The sequence below is a fragment of the Pteropus vampyrus genome, unplaced genomic scaffold (genome assembly GCF_000151845.1).
Source record: "Pteropus vampyrus isolate Shadow unplaced genomic scaffold, Pvam_2.0 Scaffold15, whole genome shotgun sequence".
Lineage (NCBI taxonomy): Eukaryota > Metazoa > Chordata > Mammalia > Chiroptera > Pteropodidae > Pteropus > Pteropus vampyrus.
The window spans coordinates 9,308,579-9,334,101 of NW_011888796.1; the positions used below are offsets into that span (position 1 = coordinate 9,308,579).

Genomic DNA, 25,523 nt, shown 5'->3' on the forward strand with positions numbered 1-25,523 from the left:
CCGGCGCGCGCAGCTCCACTTCCGGCGTGCGAGGCGGTGACAATGGGAGCGGCGCGGGCGGTGCCGAGAGGCAGCTGACAGGCGTCTGCGGCTTCGCTTCATGGCCGCTATTCCGCCCCGCCTGGGCTCTGTGGGGAGTCAGGGAGCCCGCGGCGGCCAGGAGCCGGAGCCGGCGAGCAGAGCAGAGACCTGTGCGCGGCGCCGCTGAGGCGCAGCATGTGAAGAGGAGACGGCGTCCAGTGCGAGGCGAGCCTCTCAGCCGGCCGGGATGGCTACGACGGCCGAGCTTTTCGAGGTGGGTCCCGGCGGCTCTTCAGGGAGTGGCAGGCCCTAGGTGCTGGCTACGAGGAGGGCGGGCAGAGCAGCGGGTGTGCGCACGCGGCCCGGGGGCAGCCCGCGGTGGAAAGGTGTGGAAGAGAAGGGGTGGGTGGCGGCTCCGGTGTCAGCGCGGGCGGAGCGTGAAGTGGGGGAGGGGCGGCTTGGGGACCGGGGTGGAGAGGCGGGGAAGGGATCCCCGAGTCCGAAAGGAGGAGGGGCGGTTATATCCGCAGGGCTGGGGGGTTTGTGCGTTGGAAAGTGTACTCAGGGTGAGTGGTGGGAAGGGCGGACTCAGGCGTGGAAAGAGGAGCCATGAGCTCCAAGTTAGGCGAGCCCTGACTTGTCGCTTGGGTACTCAGTCTCGGGGCCACCTGAGATTGGGACGTTTGGGGGCTTCTGGTTGTTGAGTAATCATTCCGTTAGTAAAGTGGAGAAGTAGCACTTATCTGCCTGTCAGTTTACCCTTACATTTGAAAAGGCCGAAGTATTTTTTAGACCAATACGGGCCTACTTAACCCTTCATGCTGAAGGGTGGCAAAACTAAAAATTAACATTTATGTTCAGATCTTAACGATCTGAACATAACTGCTAGCTAATGAATCCACCTAACTGCTAGCTAATGAATCCTTAACTCGTGAGACAGTGAGCATTCATTCTAATGTGTTTCCTTGAGAGTTTGAGTCTCTAAAACTTAAAATTTAATTTAGTGAAATTCCATGTAAGAAGCTGTGTTGTTTGAAATAATAGGAAAATTCTAATTGGACCACTAAACAATGAAACATATAAAGAATCTCCTTTTTTGAAAGAAACGAAAACGGAGATGTGAAGAAAAAGGAAGGAAAAACCCTTTAAGTGTGTGCTTGTGCTTCCAAATGATTAACAATGTGTAAATAATAATTGAGAAGAATGCAGTCAACAATAGAGAATTTCTCTATGAGTGAAAACTGGATCTTTTTTCTGCTTGTGATGCAGTAGGTTTTTTGTTTTTGTTTGGCTTTTTTTTGCCTTAAAATTTGAATGCCACAGTTTTCATAACAATTGGGAACTTTTCACGTTTGTTACTGTATTTTGAGTTTGTCAGCTTTTGGATAGGTAATACTTTTGATGGAGGAATAACATATGCCATTGTTAAATTGTAGTAAAATAGTTATTTTCGAGTGAAGGGTTATAAGTACAAGAAAGAATTTGGAAATATTAATTGCATTTCATCAGATTTAAGGGTTGGGACATACATTACATTAGCTATCTAATTCCAAAATTGTGTCATCTGTTTATCAACAAGAGCAGGGAGACATTCCTTTTGCTAAAAGGTTTACTGTGTGTTTTTGAGCAAGATACTAAAGTTCTGTATGTAGTTCTTTGTTTTATTTTTTACATTTTATAAAGGTAGAACACTTTATGAAGTTGAGATCTTTAATTTACTTAATGAAATACTTGACCAGCTCGGTATTAATAGAAAACTGTTATTTCGTCATAAAATTCATAAGGTATTAATCTTTGAGTTAATGAATTCTGCTTGACATTCCCAATTTTGTTTCAGACCATGCTACGTCTATTTTTCTTACATGTTTAACCACATGAGTTCACATAACTTATTTGAAAATGTGTTTGATTTCTGTTCCCCTCCAGGGAGGAAGGGGAGGAGGTAGAGAAATATATATTTTTTACTTTCTAGGGTCTCAATGACTCTAGTTATGTGATAACCAGTAATATTCACTTACTGACCAGTGACGACAGAGACCAACTGGTTCTGTGGCCAGAGGGTTCATAGAGCAACTTTAAACATGCTTATGGATCTTAACTCATGAGACTTTTTCTTTTCAGATCATATATAGTTCGTTGCCTTATCAAAATGAAAAGCATATCACATTACTAGTTACAATTAAATATGAATATTATGATTAAGAAAAATATTTATCTTTTCAGCCCTACAATAGACTCTACTCTTGGATAAGTTTTCATCCCTAAGTGAAAAGTTAGTCTCTTTGCTTTAGAGGGTAGAAGGAGGGGTGGGGGAAACAAACCAAATCTCAGTCATTGCTGCTATTTCCTGTTGCTACTGCTATTGGATCTAGGTTGTAGGACAAGTCAGGGAGTGTCTTTTTCTCTTGCTTCCCTTTCTTAGTCCCAGCTGGAGAACTGTGGGAAATAGAGGTCAGGATGTAGTCAAGGATATTTTGTTTTTATGCATCCTGGTTTTAAAGCACTATTAAGTTGAATTGTGCTTTCATTTTTCCACGTTGAATGAGGTCAAAGCAATACAAAACTATGTTTTGAACCCATGAAATTTCATGTGTTAACTTTGTTTCTTTTAAAATCTTGTTATTGGTCTCGTAAGATTTCCATTTTCTTAATATGAACACCTTCATACAACAAAATCAAACTATAGGATATTTCTTCAGTTTACAGAAATGATTAGTAGTAGATGCAGCTATTTTAATATTGAGTATCCTGGAAATTGACCAGAATACCTTTAGTTTCAACCCTTGTTGACAAAGCTTTCTGAAAGGACCTATGTGCAGTGTTTCTAAATAATCACCTCAGGATGGACATACTAAACAGGAATTCTTACGTAGTTTGGATTAATTATTCCTCTACATATAAAAAATGGCTGGAATAGTAAATTCTTTTTCTGTTGTTGCAAATATTCCTGTCTTCTCTTGCTGCACTACTGAAGACATTGTACTCCTTTCTCATTTACTACTTTTCTCTCCTGTTATTCTTCTGTAGTCTTCTCTTCTCCCTGGGCAAGTTACTTTAATAGGAGAGTTTTTTGAGAACTAGAGTCAATTACCCATTCATTCAACAAATATTTGCTGAGTACCTATTAAATTCAAGATAAGGTGCCAAGATTAATTAGGCTGCATGTCCCAAAGGGCATGCCATAAAAATATTAATCTTATGAGATGTACTGCAAATAACCCCAATGGTTCAGAGGCCAAATAAATTTTGGCAATGTGCACACTTTGTTTCGTTAGAGATTTCCAATATACCTTAGCATGTTAAAGATTCTGAGTTCATTTCCCAAATATTTTAGACAATGAAACTTTTCTAGTGCTTATTAATTTTGTCAATTTCATTTAACATACTTTGGAAAATGTTGAATTATACATGGAACCTGCCCTTACTGTTAAATAGAGGGAGAGAAAATAGATATATAACTACATACTCTTGGAATAAAGTTATAAATGGTGTCAGATCTAGATAAAGTGCTATTGTAGTTTAGAGGATGGTGGATTACCTCTAGAAGTGCAAAAGGATCAGGAGATGTTATTTGAATGATATACAAAGAATAAATTAGATTTGAGTTTGAGTTTGTGGAACTAGGTAAGGGGACTTTCTAATAAAGCAGACAGTAAAAGCCAAGACATAAAGAGGTAAGTGTAGCCCCTGGAGACAAGAGAAGTGTTCATTTTGGCTGGTGTGTAGCATGCATGAAGAAAAGGAGTAGCATGCAGGATAAATCAGGGTTTAATTGTGGAGGTCCTAAATGCCAGGATTGGGAATTTGTTTTTTTTAAGTGCTTTGATAATAGTATTTGAGGTCATGTAATTTGACTATGGTGACAATGGCTGTTTGACTTCCAGATTAGAAATTGAATAGCCAAGAACACTTTCACACACAAACTTGGTTATGTCGCTCAGATTTTCAAACTAAATAACAAAAGCTCTTTAAACAGACTTAATGAAAAAGGTCACTTGTTCATTTAACTAGCTAAATATATATTAATGAACATGAAATATACAAGTAAGGATAACTCCTTACCTTTAAGGTGCTGAAATGCTACTTGTTTCAGCCATATTAGCTGAAATAAATGTTTGTGGAACCTGTCTACCAATTACAGTGTAATGTATGCGAGAAAATGTATTCATTTAGCAAACATTTTATTGAGTACCTTACCTACCCTAGGCCAGAAGTCACTCCTGATACTGGAGTTAAAAGATGTTTTGAGTTAAAAATCTAATTGGGGGAGTGAAAGGAAAAGAACTCTTTCTCCTCTCACCTTATACCTCTTACACCAGATGTGTAGGGATTTTTCTCACAACAATTCAGTTTTCCAGCAGACAACAACTGGGTATCCTACAATTCAATTTTGGCATACTCTACCTGGAGTTAGCATCAGATCCCACAAGTTAAGGGCTCAATCCCACAAGACAGCCCACTTCATGTATCTATTGCAGTCCAGGTTGTCACCTGTGCTTTTGACTAACTAGCTATAAATTTGGAAGTTCTCATGACCCTCTCTTCAGATTTAATAATTTATAAGATGGCTCACAGACCTCAGGGAAACAGTTTACTAACTAGATTATTGGTTTATTATAAAAGGGTACAACTCAGGAACAACTGGAAGAGACGCACAGGGGAAGGTATGGGGGAAGGAGTGCAATGCTTCCATGCCCTCTCTAGGTGTGCCACCCTCCCAATATCTTGATGTATTCAGCAACTCGGAAGCTCTCTGAACCCCGTACTTTAAGGATTTATCTGGACGCTTCATCATGTAAGAATAATTGATTATTAACTCAATCTCTACCTCTTCTCCCTTCCCTAGAGTATAGGGGTTGGGGCTGAAAGTTCCAATCTTCTAATCATGATCTCTCTGGTGAGGAGCCCCCATCCAGGAGCCCACCAAGAGTTGCTTCAGTAGAATGAAAGACTCATATCATTCAGGAAACTCTAGGAGATTAGGAGCTCTATGTCAGGAACCAGGATTAAAGACCAAATATTAGAATAAGAGATGCTCCTAGCATCTTTATCACTTAGGAAATTGCAAAGATTTTAGGAGCTATGGCCAGAAGCTGAGTACAAAGACCAAAATATATTTCTCATATCACGAGATTACAGGGAGAAATTCATTAACAGATAATATAATGCAGTAGGAATACAAGATCTCTTCCAGGGAAGTTTTCATATAGTAATACATATAAATTAGGTGTTGATAAATGAGTAGAAACTTTTCAGGAGAAGCTCATTCCAAGGCAGAGATAGAAGATGACTCCAATTTGTAAGTTGAAGTACGTTCAGGAAATATTGAGAAGAGTTAGGATCTTCTCAAAACGTGTGCATGTTTTAGGTGTGGGAGTGGTGGCTTCTAACAAGATGTTGAGACCACAGAGGCAGTTTGGGGGAAGCTTTGAGAAGGCTTTATAGGCCATCCTGAAGGGAGCTAACATGACTTTTTTGGGAGAGCAGAGTGGAGAGGCAGATACGGATGGTTGTAACGCATTGTATTTTTGAGAAAGATGCTATAAAAAATATAAAAGTTTAGTTGGATTTTCTCAAAGACAATGTTAAATTAGGGATTTTTGTTCCTATCCAAGGGCTTGATGTCTTAATTTTTAATAGAAATGACTACAAACCTCATGTTTTTCTTACAATTGGTAGCATTTGTAAAGAGTATGAAATGAAATCAGTTTAACAGAGAAACATAGTAACCAATTATGTAAAGTTGGATTTAATATGATAGTATCTTAGTCTGCAGTGCATACTTCTTAGATTTTTGTTTTTGTTTTGGCAGTTTTTGCTTTTAATTACTGTAGTAAAATAGAAGGTGAAGATATACCTTTGTCAAGTTCAGGAAATTCTGAAAGATTTTGGAAGAAAATTGTTTACAAGTATCTTTCAGAATCCTCTTGGAAGGACTTGGTCATTTGGAGGTCTTAGAAATTATTAATTTGGCTATCTTTTTTTTCATTGTAAACTCCTTCGTAGCAAGGTTGAGTATTAGAAAAGCAAGTTCTTGAGATTTATTTGGTTTTATAAGATCCTTTGGATCAGGAGTCAGCAAACTTACAGCCTAAACTTTAAAATGGTTTTTAAAGTTTTATTGATACATGGCTATGCCCATTTGTTTACATATTATCTATGGCTACATTGGTACTGTAGTGTTACAGTTGAATGGTTGTAACAGACTGTATGGCCTGCAAGCCTAAAATATTTACCGTCTGCCCTTTAAGAAAAAATTTGCTGATCCTTGCTTTAGAGCTTTAAGAATAGCACTGATTTTTGCCATTCCACTTGATTTATTATACTGAGTAGAGAGCGGGCATTTTCAGAGACTTCTATTTGCACTTTCCTACTATAATAACCCTTATTGTACAGACCAAGTGCCATTATGATGATAGCAATGATGATAAAAAGTACAAGGTTATCATTCATTGGTCTTAATTATCACCTCTCTCTGGATTCTTGTGATCTAGTCTATGCTTAATTCTCAGTCCTCTGATGGGTTAAGCTCTATTGTCTCTTTCCCTAGGGTCTAGAAAACTATTCATTCCATTTTTGTCTGGCTGATTTTTCTTCATTCTTTTGGTCTCATCTAATGTATCACGTTCTCAGAGTTTGCTTGTTGCTATACCTGCTTCTTGCTATTCTTTTTCTATCCCTCACCATCTTCCAATCATCTCTGTTTCTGATATACACACTTAGAGCATCCAGGTTTTTTTTTTCCTTCATAGTTATCACAATCGTAATTAGTTGTTTGTTTAATGTTGGCATCCTTACTTAGAAGATCATATCTGTGAGACCTTTCAGGGACCCTACCTATTAAATTTACATCTGTATTCTTGGTGCCTACCACATTGCCCAACACATAGTAGGTGCTCAGTAAACATTCGCTGAAATAATAAATATCCCATTTCCATCCTCCATCTACTTACTGAGTTGACAGTTCACTCAGCAATTTTAAAACTGAAGTTTGTGCATACATTTTTAATTTTACTTATCACATACTATTGCATTTTTTATTTTTTTCTATTAGACTATGGGTTTTTGGAGGTACAGTTTGTATTTTACACATCTTTTTGTTCCAAAGCCTAACAACATACTTGGCACTAGAAGTTTTATTTATAAGCGAATGTTTATCAATGAAAATGTTTTTAAAGAATGATTAATACATGGAAAATTTTACAGATATAACAATTCAAACTAGAAGCACTAGCAAATGCTACCAGCTTAGGTTACCTACTAAAGTGGGAGCAAATATACATTATTCATTTGCATGAAAGAGGGTAGTATGAGAAATATGTAAATTAATACTTACTACTCTAAAAAATGCATTACCAGCTGATGGTGAACATTTGAATGTTTATTTTATTGATTGGTCCTTCTACTCTTATATTCTTTTGTTTTGTAATTAATGCTTTTTTCCTGAGAAAACTTAGAAAACTTTATATCCTTTTTCCTGAGATGATATATGTGAGCATTTTCTCATGCCATTAGATTTTTTTATAATATGATTTAATAGAAACATAGTTTTTCATCCTATAAGTTTGCCCAAGTTTTCAATAATGATTGTTGAATATTTATGCAGATTTTCAATATTGTATGTAATAGTGAACATTCTGCAAAAATTTTTGTGTTCATATCTGCTTTTCTTAACATTTTATTTTTATTTATTTACTTATTATTTTTATTTTAGTGACATTCATTAATGAAATCCAATGTTTCAAGTGTACAATTCAAAAGTATAAAATTTTAAATGTAGAATTCTTGGGTTAAAGGATAAGAGCATTTGTAATACTATTGATGTTACCAAAGTATTTCCTATTGCCCTCCATAAATATTGTACCTGTTAACATTTCCAACAATAATATAAATGTGAATTTCAGCTTACCTCTCTTGCGTTACATATTATAACTAAAAAAACTTTTTCACTTTGTGAGATAAAAAAGTGATAATTTGATTTTATTCGATTACTCATGAAGTTGCATATTTTTCCTGTTTCTTGACCATTTGTATTTCTATAAATTGTTTGTGTCCTTTGTTCACTTTTCCATTAGAATGTTTTAACTGGTATTAGTAATTTAGTTTCATTTTAAGTTCTCACATAGTAGAACCTGTTTCACTTTTGTAAGTGGTATTGTTATATTCTATGAAACTTTTTTAAAGAACATTATTTTATAAACTAGGAGCCTTTTGTGGCAGATGAGTATATTGAACGTCTTGTATGGAGAACCCCAGGAGGAGGCTCTAGAGGAGGATCTGAAGCCTTTGATCCTAAAAGGTGAAGTAAAATTTTTTTTTTCATAGACCTAATCTAGTACAAATTTGTGTTTACAATAGATGTGACTGTTGGAATTCTTCTGAATGTTCATGTAAAAAGATTTCGGTTAACAGTTGGTCATTAAAAGACACAAGCATCAGAAGTTTGGGATTGACTTTTTTTTTTTTTTTTCCTTTTCTTTTAGTGGAGGACTTTAACTGGAATGAGGGAAGGGATTTCGTTATAAGAATTTAATATTTTCTCCAATTTATGATAAGAAAGTGTTGGTAATACCTTTAAAATAAAAACATGTTGAATATGTTGTTTTAAGTATAGTCATAAATTGAGGGAACAGTCACTGTACCCTAGAATGCACAATATTATTTTTATGTAGTACATTTATTTACCTTTGACTGTTTCTTTGAAATTGGTTTCTGTTTTGGTGAATGGAGATTCCAGGTGAGGTTTTTCATTTATATCAGAGATAATCCTTAACAAGATGCCATAGAGAAGATTAACATGATCATCCTTAGTTCAAGAAATGCTTATTAATACCTTATTTACAATTATAAGGGAACTGGTTAGTTCCTAAAATTAATTATAGATGGATTGATACACATTCTCATTTCTATTAGATTATTAGAAGAATTTGTAAATCATATTCAAGAACTGCAGATAATGGATGAAAGGATTCAAAGGAAAGTAGAGAAACTAGAGCAGCAGTGTCAAAAAGAAGCCAAGGAATTTGCCAAGAAGGTTCAAGAGCTCCAGAAAAGTAATCAGGTAAATATTTAGCTAAGCAATGAATAGTTTACAATAGGCTATGATATTTTTATTTCCTTCCATTTTTAAGTTCTTCATAAAAGTCTATTCAAATGATAGTAACTATTGAGGTTTCTCTTAATTGACATGGGATAAATGTTAATGAATTGTTATCAGACTATCTTGGCACTGAATGTTGGTTTGAGATCACAGTACTTCCTTCTTAGGATGGGGTGGTATCCAGTACAGTGTGGTCCTTGCTTCCCCTCTTAACAGTGCAAGCCTTCAAAAATGATGCTTCAGCAAACCTGTATCTTTAGGGTCTCATTATTAGACTAGATATTTAGGTAGTCATTTGCATTCTCAATCATAAAACAAAGTAATACCAGACCAGCTATTATCTAGATTAGGTTTTTCTCTAGAGGAAACCAGTCTGGGAAGTTTGACAAAAGTCATGAGGTTTGTGCCCCAATGAGAATTCTAGTGTAACTGTGGGAAAAGCAGATGCAGAATTCTTCCTCTGTCCATTCTCGAATAAAATCAGATCATTAGCCCCGGGGCTAAGTAGGCCAAGCTTCTTAACCATTCTTAGGCCCTCGATTTAATCTAGAACCTCCGAACCCCTTTCATAGCCTGGGCCTGATCTGGAACTAGATTGTTCTTTATCACATCTATAAATTTGAGGAATGTTGTTTAGTTCTACTGCCTCCCGGGGACTATTCTGTAGTGCTAGGGATTAGCAAACTGATTTCTGCTCAGATTTCATTTATTTAGATTCCTTTAGATTCTTTCACTTAAGCATATATGGCTGTGAGAAAATATTTAATAAAGAAGTCAATAATTTACATAAGATGGAAGATGTGTTTTTAAGTAGTTGAGGTGATAGATTCCAAATACTTCCAATGCAGATTTCTCTTGATGGTAATAAAATAGTATTAATAGTTAATCTAACAAGCTCTGGATCCAATCTGCTCTGCCAGATATTAGCTGTGTAATCTCAAGCAACTCAGCCTTTTCGTGCCTCAGTTTTTTTATCTGCATATAAAATAGGTGGTTGTAAGGAATAAATAAGTAAATCCATGTAATATGCTTAGAATAGTGTCTGGTAATAGAGAACGTTGTTAGTAACCGTTTTCAGCTTTTCCCCCTCAATTTAAGGTTAGAACAAAAGTACCAAACTGAATTATCTGCAATTTTGTTATTGGCAGTTAGTTCTAAAGCATTCATGGCATATAATTTTCATCTACCATAGGATAATCGGTATATCCTGGGAAAAGGGATATTCTAGGAAGTAATGTACTTTTGCCTCAGTAGAATAATTGTTGTGATCTTTTCTGTTTTCAAAACTGGTCAAAAACCATTTTACCTTATTTATAGTACTAGCATTGCTCTTTAAATATTTTAAATAAATGATTGTTAAATATTCTAAATAAATGATTGTTAAATATTCTTTTTAATTGGTGTCTTCTGACATATTTTTGGCCCATTTTAGGATAGTAACAAGTGAGTTGTTCAGATGATTGGTCCCTTTGATGCTTAGTTCATTGTTTTCAGAATCATTATTTAGGAGTAAATAGTACTGGGAACTTTGTTAAACAGGATGAATGGTAAGCAGCCTTGCTGTTTGGTTGATTAGGAAATATATTCATGATAAAATATGATGATTTTAATAGTTAAAAGTATAAAAGTTTGCAACTCTGTTAAGTTTTCAGATTGTGTGGTTATTTAATGGGCATGAATTGTTTTTTCAGATCCTCTCATGTATAACTTCTTTATTATCTTTAGTTACCTAAGTTTGAGAGTAGTGATGAATTGGTTTAGTTTTTATATGAATTAACTTATAAACTGGATTCTGTCGTTGTATTTTATACCTATGCACATTTTTTTAGGTTGCCTTCCAACATTTCCAGGAACTAGATGAGCACATCAGCTATGTAGCAACCAAGGTCTGTCACCTTGGAGACCAGTTGGAAGGGGTAAACACACCCAGACAACGGGCAGTAGAGGCTCAGAAATTGATGAAATACTTTAATGAGTTTCTTGATGGAGAATTGAAATCTGATGTTTTTACAAATTCTGAAAAGGTGAGTACTGTTAGAAAGATAAAAGCAAATTGCAGCTTTTTAATAGCAATGTCCTAAATTACAAACTACAATTATTACTTTTCAGAGTCAGACTTCAAATTACTGAGTAGCTAACTTATTAAAAGTTTTTATTGTGAAATGTAAATTAGTGCACTTACCTACAGATTGTTGATGAAGTGTTTATATTCAAATTTTTAATTGGGTTGCTTGGCGTTTTTGTTTATGAAATTATGTATGGCTTAAAAATACTGGGGTAACTGTTAATGAGTATTTCTATTTTATAATTGACTTTTAATTTTAACAGGATTTTTATAGTTTTTGAATATTTACATTCCATTGGATGAGGGGGTGGTGCGACTTAAATCACTGATAAGCTGAAGTGACATTTTTGTTGTTTTATTCACTTAGCTTAAAGTGGGATATATGTAACAGTATGACCTGAATTATTTTCATAAATTTTATCTGTTTTAGGTTCATAAACTCAGAAGAAACGTACAGTTCTGCTTTCAGCAAGCAATAAGTTGTGTTGTTTTAGAGTAAACAAACAGCAGATCTCATTGGGAAGGGATTGTGGCATTATAAAATCATAATATTTCTGTGCCAAAAAAACAGGTGTTTATATTTTATTGACTCATAGGTGACACCCCAAATATATTCCGGTTACCCACAAAGTTTTATTTGTTGTGGATTTTAAAAGAAAATTTTGGGGGTTAGGATCTGTAGGCATACATAGGGGAATGTTACTATTTTCAATTATAAAATTATTTTTTTGGTATACGTAAGAGTTTTAAAAAAATTATTGCTTTTATTTTTCAATAGATAAAGGAGGCAGCAGACATCATTCAGAAGTTGCACCTAATCGCCCAGGAGTTACCTTTTGACAGGCAAGTTTGTTTCTGAAGAGCTAATTTGGATGAATGGTATAATTTATAGAATAAAATTGTATTTTTCCCTATATGAATTTGCTCATTAACAAGAATTTATTGAGTACCTTCTTTGTACAAAGTATAGTATGTAATAGTTGATTGAAAAATGTGGTCTTTTAATATATAAATTTAGTAATATACCTTGAAGTAATTTCAGTCTTTTGTTTTCCTTCTAAAAAAAAAAATCGATGGAGAATTTTAAAATTGACTAAAGTGAGACTTTGAATTTTCATATTTTGGACTTTGATAACCAGCGTGTGAAGGGACAGGGAGAGTTTAAACATGGGGCCATTCAGCTGCTTTTTCCTATCTCTAGACGAGAGTTCTTAAGTTTTGGGGGATCTTAGGGACCTTTGAAAAGCTGACGAAAGCTAGAAAGTTTCTTCAAAAAATTTAGATACACACAGATTGCTGTATACAGTTTTATGGAGTTTTAGACTCTTTAGCCTATCTTCAGACTCCTCCCTAGGGACTTCAGGTTAAGAACCTCTACTTTAGATGCAGGGTTCTAGGGGTATTACTGAGTCAGGTATTAATGGTTTTATCCTAAAAGAAACTTTACTGAGAAGGAAATTTTTTCATGATTTCTTTTACTCCATAGACTGTCAGACACTTTAATAAAATTTTGGTAATAGTTCTCCATGTGAATATCTGAACTATGTCTTCCTGTATAACAGACAATATATCTGTTATTTTGGTAATACTTGATGATTCTGTTATAGGTAGAATATAAGTATATTGCTATACTTAAAGCCTGACCACTATATCTCAAACATAGTGAATTTCCTACCCCCAAAATATATTTTATTTTACTCTCAACTCTGTGTCATCATAAAGGATTAGCAGTAATGATCATCTATCATTTAGCTATTATTAATAATCACATACTTGCCCAGCATTATGAGTAATTCCTTTTAAAGTCACCCACAAAAATCTCTCTTTAGCTTTATCTCATTTCATAGTTGGACCATTTACTTAAATGGGTAAAATGTGTGGCTCACAATAGGTGCATAATTGTTGGCTACATCTCCTACCCTTCTCTCCATCCTATTCTTCTACAAAACACACATGCATATACTCATCTTCTTCCACTTCACAACTACATACCTCTTACAGTTTTATTTTAGCCTCTCTAACAAGCCTTGGAATTGAATGTATATCCTAATCAGATTTAAGTTTTTTGCAAAGATCAATATGGCCTTACAAGCACTTTGTGATCTTCCATAATTTTGGTACGGTCATGCCCTGCACGTCATTTTGGTCATCCAGGGACCCACATATACGATGGTGGTCCCATGAGATTGTAATGGAGTTGAGAAATTCCTATTGCCTAGTGATCTCATAGCTGTTGTAATGTTGTAGCACGATGCATTTCTCAATGCATTGATGCTGGTGTAAACAAACCTGTGCTGCCAGTCCTATGAAAGTATAGAACATACAGTTATATATACTGTATAATATTTGATAATGATAATAAACAACTGTTACTGGTTTATGTATTTACTATACGGTACTTTCTATTGTTATTTTAGATGTAGTCTTTCTACTTATAAAAAATGATTGCCATAAAACAGTATATCATCTTGTGTTTACCGGGTATTTTGATTACATCATTTTTCTCTTCTGCAATTTTGTAACATGTTGTACAGACTTGTAGCCTAGTAGCAATAGGCTATGTACTTTATAGCCTGGGTGTATACTAGGCTATACCATCTAAGTGCGTGTAAGTATACTCTATGATGTTTACACAATGACAAATCACTTAATGCTGCGTTTTTCAGAATGTATTCCTGTCATTAGGGACATGACAACATATCAATTTTGTATAACTCTAAATTTTTATTACTTTCTTAATCTGTCTTTAACATCTTTTTGCCAGCCACTTTCCTCTCTCTTCAAATAGTTGCATAGGATCTTTCAACATTCATTTTCCATGATGTGCATTCCCCTTGATAATTAAGATTTGAAAAAATTCTAGTATATGATTATGTTTAATGTTTAAGTTTCTGAATTTGCAAAGATTGATTACTCTGCTGGGCACATTACTGAGTTTTTTTTGTGACTTCAAGTTTTAAAATAACTCATTTGCATATACTTTTTATCATTGTTTTTATTTTAAATAATAGTAATGGAACTTTATATGAAAAAATCCCGGTGCAGGGGCGGGGGCAGTGAGGGAGGGGAATAGGCAAATATCAGGTGAATTTAAAATGCCAGTGAATACGAGTAGGGACAGTAACTCAGTGTTGGGTCTGGCTGGATTATTAATGCCTCATGTAATTCCTCCTTTTTTAACAAGGAAATTGCTTTTTCAATGTGAATTTCATGAATGAGAACCACCTTCCCCATCTGAATTGCCCAAATTCAGTTTTGTTACCTAGCATACTTTTTGTCAGTACTCTCTCCCTTCTGGCTTTGTCTTTTTTTTTCTCTTTTTTATGATGACTTTTAGTACAGAGGGTGCCCATATATCCCAAAACCCAGGTTACCATTTTATTAATATTTTACATTACTATGGTATGTTTGTTACAACTAATGAACTTTATCATTGGTCTTTATCTTTCAGATTTTCAGAAGTAAAATCTAAAATTGCAAGTAAGTGGGGTTCTGTTTATTTAACCGTTTTGAACAGATAATAGAATGACTTGTGTGAAATAAAAAAAGATGGTAAAAGGAGAGATAGTGGAAACAATGACATCCTTCTCCTCCATCCATGAGTTTGATTCCTCTTCTTTGAAACAACCATTACCAGTTTCTTGGGTATTCTTTCAGAGTATTCTACAGATATACAAGCATAGGACATAAATCATGTATATATGTGTAGAATTTAGTTCTACTATCCCCATTTATTTAAAAATAATTGGTGGCATACTAAACAAATAGTTTTACACTGTCTGTGTTTAATTTAATAATGTATCTTGAAAATTGTCTTATATCTATACCTGTATCTCTAAAGTAGGGGGTTTTTTTTTCTTTTTTTTTAAGCTAAGCTCATATGAGCACTTGATTTTAGTACCTATTTAATTCTAGTTTGATCCTTGTCAATCTTTGGATTATATTTTAGGTGGATCATTCTAGGTTTCTGGAAAAGCCACTATATTTGCAAGCTTCCATGGTAGCCTGAGTCATTGTTTGGGAGACCATTTTTCGTAGAAGGTTCAAAGAACCATCTATTTTCCCAAAAGTGTTAAAATAAGGATGACATACAGAGTGGACTTCCTGGCATTGTTTTTGGTCACTGTAGATTAGTCCAAAGTTCAGTTATTTATTCAGAATCATATAGCCTCAAGAAGGTAGTGAATCAGATATTACTGATATATCAAGGTGAAATTTGGTGTCGAATCCACCATTGTTTATGTAAAGACATCTGAGCTCTAGTAAAAATTTCTGTTGTCTTCCTCACACTTTCCATAGTTTCAAGTTTAAGATTTTTCCTATCTCTATTAGAAATGACATCTGGAAGGTTTTTCCCAGTCAGCTGCTTTTTAAAGTAATGGCGGAAAATGATAACTCAGACTGTGGGAGTTAAGCTGCTTTGCCATTTAGGAAGATTTTTTTTTCTTGAAAGTATACGTTTGTACACCTCAGTATGTTATAGGATCTAGATTCACTGCCTATAATTTCATATTGTTTTTGTAATCCTTTCAAAAGAAGGCTAGACCCATACTCATTATATTTATGAGTAATTCATATACTAGTATACTTTGTCTGCTTCATAATAGTTGAATGACTTTCTTTTTAGGTAAATATCATGATTTAGAATGCCAACTGATTCAGGAGTTTACCAGTGCTCAAAGAAGAGGTGAAATCTCCAGAATGAGAGAAGTAGCAGCAGTTTTACTTCATTTTAAGGTAAGTAATAAAAATTAAAAATGAATATTAGTCTTCAAGACTGTGGAGATTATATATATTCTGTATATTATTCTTCTGATTTCCCCCTATTAATTGTGTCACTATCACAATGATAATTTTCATTGTTTTGAATTATTTGAATGTACATTTCATATCTCCGTAAGTGATGTTAAATTTTTAGGTATTTAATATTTAAGGATTTTATAATGTAATGTTATATTCTATAACATTAATATTTTATCAAATAGCTATATATATAATATCAATATATTTCAAGCTATATATGAATTTTTAGATTGACATAGATAATCATGTTTACCTTCTTGGTTTGTAATATATATATTTTTTCAGTCAAACATGTTATGAAGTAGGTCAGAAATTAGAAGACTTGACCTTAAGTATCTACTGGAATGTAGAGTAAATGAAATGTGACTAGTAAAAGACTTAAATTCAGAGGATCTCAGGTGGTAATACAAAGGAATATTGTGTTATGGAACTGTCTTACTGGTATTTGAATTGGGGAGAGAATCCCTGTATGGTAGTGCATTTCTCCAAAACAAATACTTAAAGAAATAGTGCTTCCTTCAGTCTGTTAATTTATATTTGTATCAGATTAGGGAAATATAAGCCAGTGTTGAACTTTTCATTTAAGTAACATATCTGAGTATTAAGAATGGTTCTGGAGACAATAGTATACTTTATATTGCTTACCTCACTTGTTTTCATGTATGATTTGTTAATAAGCAAAAATCTCATTATAGTGAACTTAATATGACAAATTGTTTAAATATTCTATTAAAATGGATTTAATTTTTAGAGTAAATGTCTAGAATGTTAGTTAAATACAGCTCTGTTCATATTCTTGCAAGGGAAGACAAATACTTTGAATTCAAGAGAGGAACTATATATATATATATATATATAAAACCTTTTCTCAAGACCTTGAATCTATGTGTGTGTGCATACATGTGTGTGCACGTGTGCACACACACGTGCATGTTTTGGAGTTGAAGGAGATGGCTAGGTGATGATAGGGTAAAATGACTATAAAGAACTCAGTTAAACCTCAATTTTTTCTTTCAGTCTAAAGTCCTACAAGGATACAAATCAGCTGATCAATTTTGTAGAAAGCCATTGGGAGAAGATACCAGTATTAGGTTATTGGTTTTCTACAATTAATTATATTTAAGCCCAAGAACTATTAGCTAGTCTACGGCCATGCCACCTTGAATGTGCCCGATCTCATCTGATCTCAGAAGCTAAGCAGGGTTGGGCCTGGTTAGTACTTGGATGGGAGACCACCTAGGAATACCAGGTGCTGTAGGTGTTTAAAAAAAAGGAACTATTAGCCATTCATTGGGACAAAAACATAGCTTTATTACATATAATACCTCTTTTGTTGATATTGTAATTTAACCAGAACGTGATAATGTATTTCTTTCTTCTTTATAGGGTTATTCCCATTGTGTTGATGTTTATATAAAGCAGTGCCAGGAGGTAACATAACTACACTTTATTGGATTTTATTTTATGCTAATTTGTGTTTAAAAAACATTTTAAAATTATATATTCATTACATAAAATGCCTCTGCTATTTAGGGTGCTTACTTGAGAAATGACATATTTGAAGATGCAGCAATACTCTGTCAACGGGTGAACAAACAAGTTGGAGATATCTTTAGTAATCCAGAAACAGTACTGGCTAAACTTATTCAAAACGTATTTGAAATCAAATTACAGGTAATTTTAAATAATCACTAAGTAGTTTTTAAAGCAATATGTGATTTTTTTCTCTGTGTTTTAAAAGTTTTTTAAAAATTAGTTTACTTAAGTAATGACCATAGAAATAGTAGTCTGCTTATTCCATGAAGGGGAAAGGGATGGCAAAGTTGTGCTTTTAAAAAATGTTTCCCTTTCACCAAGAAAAGAATATGCTAATCACGAAGTGTTACCAGAGCACATGCTTGAATTTTGTGTAACAGTGGTAGTAGTGACAGTAACAGATTGTAGTAGGGTAGCCTCAGATTTTTATTTTTATTTGATCTTCACCTTGACCAACAGATGGCATTTGTGAAATTGAACAAGAATTACAAGTAAGTTCAGTCTGTAGAATTTTTTATAATATGGCACTAACATGAAAAAAAAACAACCCAGGAATTTAATTTATAACTTACTTCCCATAGCAGTATACTTTAAGGAAACATTTCTTAAATTATGTTTACCACTGGATTAAAAAACATTAAATAAGTGTTTTTAAAACACAATTCAGGACTTTTAATATCCTTTAAAGGTACTAATATGTATTGTGGTTCTCTAGAAGTGGGAGTGTAATGTACAGCATTTCCCTATTGCAGAGTAATGCCTGTTAACGTCTAAAGTGACTCTTATGTTAGTTACCCAGACCACAGTTTGGTAAATGCTGCTTTAAGGAGTTGACTGTATTGGTATATACTTAGGTTTTGTTTCTTTGGGGATTTTTTGTTGTTGTTTTTTTAAAATGTATTTCATGAGCCAGGATTGGCCATTTTCAAAAAAAAAGAAAAAAGAGAAATTTTGAAGTTCTTGATGCCTATTCTCAAGACTGATATAGATGTACAAGTAAATATAGCAGTAAAAATTAAAAACTTATTTAAAAATTTTTTAATATTGGTCTGTTTTTCTCTGCATTGCCTTGTAAGAAGAACAGTTTTAGAATGTGGAGTAATTTTGGAAATAAAATCTTGACTATGTAATTTAATATTTAATTGACAGAATCTCAACTTTTTTTTCTTTTAGAGTTTCGTAAAAGACCAGTTAGAAGAATGTAGGAAGTCTGATGCAGAGCAGTATCTCAAAAATCTCTATGACTTATATACAAGGTATATTTTTAATTATTACAGAATAACATATCAGATTCTCTTTTTTTCTAAATGGAAAATGGAGAAGTATTCAGGTATTTCTGAATAACAGTTTGTCAGATAGCAGTATGCCTTTTAGCATTAAACACTTGCCTTCATAGACTGTTATACAAGAGCAGCATTGTTAGTACATTAATTTAAGGAATTGGATATATATAGTAATGTACTTTAGTGAAACATAAAACTTTGTTTACCTTGTTTAGAGTCGAGAATTTCATTTCTGATTTTAATTGTAAGCTAGTTCACTGTTCTTTAACTTTTTTCTCCAAGAACTAGTGTAATTACATTTATCTGCATTAACACTTTAAAAATTGAGAAAGTAAGTGACAAATTCTTTAAAAATAATAATTTCAGCCTTAAGTCTCGTGTGAGAATTTGTTTTGTTCTTTTGTAAAAGGCAGTATTACAGTTAGAAATATATCAGAAGCTTCATAAGAAGTTTTAACTCAACCCTATTGCTAGTATTCTTCAGTGTCATTATTTTGAGAGGAGGGTTTTCAAAGTAACCATAATCTGAAAGTTCATATCAATATTGTGAGCCTATCTTCAACAATGAAAAAAAGACAATTAGAGGAAAGTCCACATGGACAAAGTCAGAAGAGAATGAACAGAGAGTAAACCTCTCAGTATTCTGACTTGGGTACCATGTTGTGAATGGCATTAGGGTATACTTGAAGCCATTCTGCCACTTGTTGCCATTTCTTCACTGGTTCATTGACTCAGTTTCCTCTTCTAGGTCATCCCTAGGAGTTTATGACAGTTTTCAAAACCATAATGTTGTTCATGACATTCATTCTACTTTATATATAACACTATACAGCTACTGTCTGCATCCTAAGTACTTTCCCAAGGTTTAAGAAATGGTGGTTTAACCTAAGTTGTTAAAGTCACTTTGTAAAAATATATATTCCTTAGTATTGTTACTATACCTAAAATATATATTAATCTTTTTTTCCTCCTTTTCCATGAAAAGAACCACAAATCTTTCCAGCAAATTGATGGAGTTTAACTTAGGTACTGATAAACAGACTTTCTTGTCTAAGCTTATCAAATCCATTTTCATTTCCTATTTGGAGAACTATATTGAGGTGGAGACTGGATATTTGAAAAGCAGAAGTGCTATGATCCTACAGCGCTATTATGATTCAAAAAACCATCAGAAGAGATCCATTGGCACAGGAGGGTGAGTGTTTTTATTAAATATTATAGTTAGAACTGAAGATATTAAGAACTTTATTATATTTTGACAAACTTGCCAAATATTGACAGTCATTGCAGTTTTCTAGGAAGAACTCTTTTAATCAAGTTTATGTATGCCATTGATCAAATCCTGTCTCTTAAACTACATATTGAAATGACCTAATGTAACATGATTAAAATGTAAAGCAGAACTATAGAACCAGTACTATAAAGAGTTCTATAGTTTCTTTAATATTTTCAGGCTCAGTAAATTATTCCAAATTATTAACTAGGAAGCACATCCTTTTTTTTGTTGTTCGTTGCAGGAGTGGAAAAAACCAGCAAATAGTTCACAGTTTAGGTACCCTAAACTTTTCAGTGATTTGCGCATAAAATTATTTAATTAATACCTTAAAATTTGTGATTATTCACATACTAGAAGAAAGTGATACACTGTAAGAATTGGTGACACCTCAGTAATCCAGATCTCGACTATCTAGAACCCAGTTGATACTGGGATGAGGCAAAATGACTTCAGTGGAACCATGTAATTGGGGTCCAGAGTCCACATACATATACACCCAAATCAGTTTCTTTTTTCTCACTTTGTCATATATTAAATAATGATCAGAGAGAGGTTATAATGAGGAATAAAAAGTGACATCTGAAAGGCAGTAGCAAATAAAGGAAGAGAAATACTAAAGAACAATCATAATATATTTTTTTAAAAGTAGTTCACAGTAATCTGGAGGTATATATTCTAGGAGCAAAAAAATCATCTAACTTTCTAATGATACCGTCATATAATAGATGTTCAAAGTGACCCTTAGTCATTAAGAAAAGCTAAATTATGTTTAATGCATCTTGTTTAACAATAATGAACAGTATGCTTAAATGATTAAATATATTTTAAAAACATTAAAATTTTAAAGTTTATTTTAAGCGGGACCATTTAGTTATCTGGAATCTTATTTGGAATAGCCCGCTTCCTATGAAACCAAACAAGGAGTTTTTGGCTGTTGAGTCAGAATCATATAGCTGAAAGAGACTTCAGTGATCATAACTCCAAATTTCCTAATTTTTCAGATGAAAGTCTTCTATGTAGAGATTTAAGGCTTGCTTCACTTTACAGAACTAATTATTAGAATTAGAACTTTTAGATGTCCTGGCTATTGGTCCATTTTTCTTCGTTGATGTATACTAAGTTTGAGAGTACTTGAAATTGAAATCTATATAATGTATCCTTTTTTTTATCTGTCAATATGATGCACTAGTATTCAAGATTTGAAAGAGAGAATTAGACAACGTACCAACTTACCATTGGGGCCGAGTATCGATACTCATGGAGAAACCTTCCTATCCCAAGAAGTGGTGGTTAATCTTTTACAAGAAACCAAACAAGCCTTTGAAAGATGTCATAGGGTAAGAGTAATTGTAAATTTATTTTATTTGCATATATGTATTTTAAGTTTTGCCTTGTTTATACTAAGATATAAATCTGCCCTCTGCTTAGGAACAACTATTTTTTATAATAAAAATATAGAGATTTTTGCTTTAGAGAACAGAATTATTTTAAAATTATTTAGAGGTATATTTGTAAAAATGTTACAGTATGGCACATCTGGGTGGGTGATGTGAATATTTGGTACAGTGATATCTTTACTTTTCTGAGTGCTGTAAATATGTTAGAATATTTCTAAAGCCTCAAATCATCTAACATGAAGATGTGAACATTGTATTGTTTGACTCATAGCAACTAGCTCTAAGTCATGACCTTCTGTCTGGGAAGTCACAAGATTGAAATTCAGTTCAATTCAGTGCAGACTGATTCAACAAACATTATTATGTGTTTACTTTGTACTAGCTGCCATGTTAGATGCTGACGATAAAAAGTTTAGACATATACACTACCTTAGAATAGTGTGGAGAAAGAAGGTATACATGTAAAGAATTAGTACAGGGTGGGTATACACTGTTGGGACCAACGAGGAAGCAACCAGCTTTGCCTCGTTAAGGAATTAAGGAAGAGTATTTATCAGGGGAGGTTTCAAAAAGAAGGGACATCTGAAGCCTGGGTCTTGAAAGCTAAATAGGATGTTTTCAAGAAGACCATTCTGGCAGGCCGTTTCACACAGAGAGAATAGTACATGTGCAAAGATGTATATAAAGATCAGTCATCCAGCATGAAATGCTTGAAATAAAAATGTACATGAGAAGAAGAGTAATAGAGAGGAGGTTGACAGGTTAGACAAAAACTCTTTGTGTACCCTGCATAGAAATTTGGGTTTGACTTTGTAGATAATGATGGCAGCTTTAAAGAATATTAGAAAGGGCAGTGTAATGAACAAACAGATTGGTGTTTTTTTCCTTTTTTAAAAAAATAATTTTGACATATAATTGGCATTCAGAAAACTGCATATATTTAAACTGCACAACTTGGTAACTTTGATAAATTATGTGTACATTCGTAAAGCTGTAACTGCAGTCATGATAATGAATAGATTCATCATTTTCCAAATTTTCCTTTTACCCTTTTATAATCCCTCTTTCTCTTCCTCTTGCTTCTGTCCTTAGGCAACAACTGATCTACTTTATGTTTCTATAGATTAGTTTTTAAAAAGAAGGGACATTTGAGGACTAAGTCTTGAAAGCTAAATGGGATGTCTCCAAGAAGTTGATTAATTTTCTAGAATTTTTTAATAAATGGGATTATAATATAGTATATTCATGTGTTTCTGGCTTCTTTACCTAGCATAATTATTTTAAGATTCATCCATGTTGGCATGTGTATTAATGAGCATGTTGCTTTTCATTGCTGAATAGTGTTTCATCATTTGAATATACCATAATTTGTTTTCATATTGATGGACATTTAGATTGGTTCCAGTGTTTGACTATTACAAATGAAGTTGCTATGAACATTCATTTATGTCTTTAAACAGACAGTGCATTCATTTCTCTTGGGTATACTTAGTAGCAATGTAGTAGTAGTGATATTTCTTTTTAAGAAACTGCCTGTTTTCCAATGTTGTTTCATTTGACATTCCTACCAGCAGTGTGTGACTATTCCATTAACTCCACAAGATCTCCACATTTGATATGATCAGTCTTTTTAATTTTAGATAATTGAATAGGGTATATAGTGATACCTCATTATGGTTTTAGTGTGTATTTCCTAATGAATAATGATGTTGAGCATCTTTATACGTGTTTACCATTCATACCTATTCTTTGTTTTTTCACTTGCATTTAAAAAATTTTTTTATAGTTCTGTATTTATCGCTTCTTTAAGGGCATATGTTGAGCATCTGTGAGCAAAGAGTGGCAGTGAGGGTTGTAGTAGAGAGTCTGATGAAGGATAAAGATTGGGGTGGCATTAAGAAGACGAGGAAGGGAATTGAGTAATACCAAATCAGTATTTATAATCAGTGGAGATTTAGCAGATTTAAGGTGGGTTATACACTTCAACTCCTGACTGTATATATCAGATAATAAGCATTACTCAGGGTACATGAATGGACACTACAGATAGGCAACAATCAATTGATAAATAATATAGGAAGCAGTTATAAGAAGCTGAGAGGTAAATTTCAACTTAAAAAGTTAAGAGGGATTTTATTTTCTCAGCATGACTACTAATAATTCTTTTACTGAGTCAGTAGTGGCATCGACATCAAAATAAACATTGTGCTTACTATGTGCCAAACACTGCTAAAAGTACTAAAGTACTTTTTTTACATGCATTTTCATATTCTCACCTTAAGGCTAGAATGTAAGTACTATTCATATTCCTTCCTTACAGATGAAGAAATTGAGACTTGGTAGGGTTAAATAACATTTGAGGGGTTCACTCAACCAGAAAGTGATAAAGCTGAGATTTGAGTCTGTCATAGTGCATCTGTTTATTGATTTTCTCATTCCTATCCCCCAATAAAAAGATGCTTTTTGTTGTGAGTTTTGCTAGAATATTGCTTTGTTCAGTTGATGGCTCTCAAACTTCCTTGACCATGACCTACAATAGCAATTCATTTTACATTGCAGTTCAGTGTACTTTTGTTATATGTATTTGTGTGTATATGTATTTCATGAAACTATATTTGATTTTACTGTGTACATTATACTTTATTTTCTATTGGTTCTCTCTCTCTTCTTACTTTCTTTTCACAATCCACTAATGGATTGCAATCTAGGTAGGAAAAACATTGATCTAGTCTAAGGCAGGAGAGTTGTTGAGCATTGTATGTACGTGAAAGAGGCATTGGGGGTGAGGAAGAAGAGGTGTGTAAGTTATCATTTTGATACCTGAATACTGACTAGTTTTACATCACGTTGATTGCTAAAAACAAAAAAAAGTTCCCTTTTTAAAGGCAGACTTGAGGATTGATATATTTGGTTTCTGTTTTTAAAGCTCTCTGATCCTTCTGATCTACCAAGGAATGCCTTTAGAATTTTTACCATTCTTGTGGAATTTTTATGTATTGAGCATATTGATTATGCTTTGGAAACAGGACTTGCCGGTAAGTATATTTATTTGTGTTATCATTTGTATTAAATTCATTTAACCCTGTTTGGTTAAACTATGTTTAATTTTATTTTGTATATATTTAACTCTATATGTCAAATTTAATTCAATGCAATGAATAATACTGTTTGAGCCTCTATAATGCAAGGATTTGTCAGGTGCTGAAAACTATACGGAGACACAGTTTCTCTCATATTGCTTATTACATTGAACAGGGCTGGGTAAGCTACATCAGTCACTGTGGTATATGGCAGAATATTGTACAGTGCTATAGGTTATGTCAAGAGAAGAAAAATTAAGGTGACAGCAGTTCTGGTTGAGGTAATTGAGTAATGAAAGAAAAATATTCTAAAATAAGTCTGAGAAGGAATAGATTCACAGCAAAATTTTTCTTTTGCTTTTGGTCTTTTGGAATTACTGGTATTAATAGGATATTACTGACTTCTTCCCTAAATTCCAGTCTCACTAATCTGGTAACCTTTTCACCTGTTCAGTATGCATCTCAAATTTAACAAATCCCAAATGAAACTCTTTCACCTAAACCTATCCCTTTCCCATTCTTCCCCATGTCTTTTAAAGGCATTACTATTTACCTACTGGTTGCTCAAGTCCTAAACCCAGGAGTTGCCATAATTCTTCCTTTTTATCAATCCTGATATATACTTCCACATGTAACTCAAATTCATCTACTTTTTTTCCATCTCCACTGATGCAATCTCTGTTCACTCTTAACTAATCTCCCTGTGTACATTCTTACTTCTCCAAATTACTGACTCTGTTAACAGTCAGTTTGATTATTGTTTTCTTGTTTAAGACTCTTTAGTGGCTTCCTGTTACCCTTAGAGGGAAAACAACAACAACCTCTTTATATAAGCATGGCTTTTGAGCTGGTCTCCTCTTAAGAAGTCATCCTCATCTCCTATTGTATTTCTCCTCCCTACCCCCGGTACTCTGGCCTTCATTCTTTTTCTTCACTCAGGGTTTGGCACATGATGTTTCCCC

The 25,523-nt window shown here is 33.8% G+C and overlaps 1 protein-coding gene and 1 non-coding gene across 2 annotated transcripts in view; both read left to right on the plus strand.

Moving 5' to 3' along the window:
• The first annotated feature begins 19 nt into the window (after positions 1-19).
• EXOC5 (exocyst complex component 5) overlaps positions 20-25,523 on the plus strand; it is a 35,090-nt gene continuing 9,586 nt past the window's right edge. The window contains exons 1-13 of the mRNA XM_011385070.2: positions 20-295; positions 8,226-8,320; positions 8,935-9,082; positions 10,951-11,145; positions 11,965-12,029; positions 14,638-14,666; positions 15,814-15,923; positions 17,376-17,420; positions 17,523-17,663; positions 18,699-18,781; positions 19,794-20,003; positions 21,274-21,421; positions 24,408-24,516. Of these exons, the coding sequence (XP_011383372.1) occupies positions 269-295; positions 8,226-8,320; positions 8,935-9,082; positions 10,951-11,145; positions 11,965-12,029; positions 14,638-14,666; positions 15,814-15,923; positions 17,376-17,420; positions 17,523-17,663; positions 18,699-18,781; positions 19,794-20,003; positions 21,274-21,421; positions 24,408-24,516 (1,405 nt within the window). The 5' untranslated portion in view covers positions 20-268. The remainder of the gene's footprint in view (positions 296-8,225; positions 8,321-8,934; positions 9,083-10,950; positions 11,146-11,964; positions 12,030-14,637; positions 14,667-15,813; positions 15,924-17,375; positions 17,421-17,522; positions 17,664-18,698; positions 18,782-19,793; positions 20,004-21,273; positions 21,422-24,407; positions 24,517-25,523) is intronic.
• On the plus strand, positions 17,132-17,250 carry LOC111735917. Its single transcript, XR_002779005.1, has one exon. It is a non-coding gene; the product is annotated as a 5S ribosomal RNA (ribosomal RNA).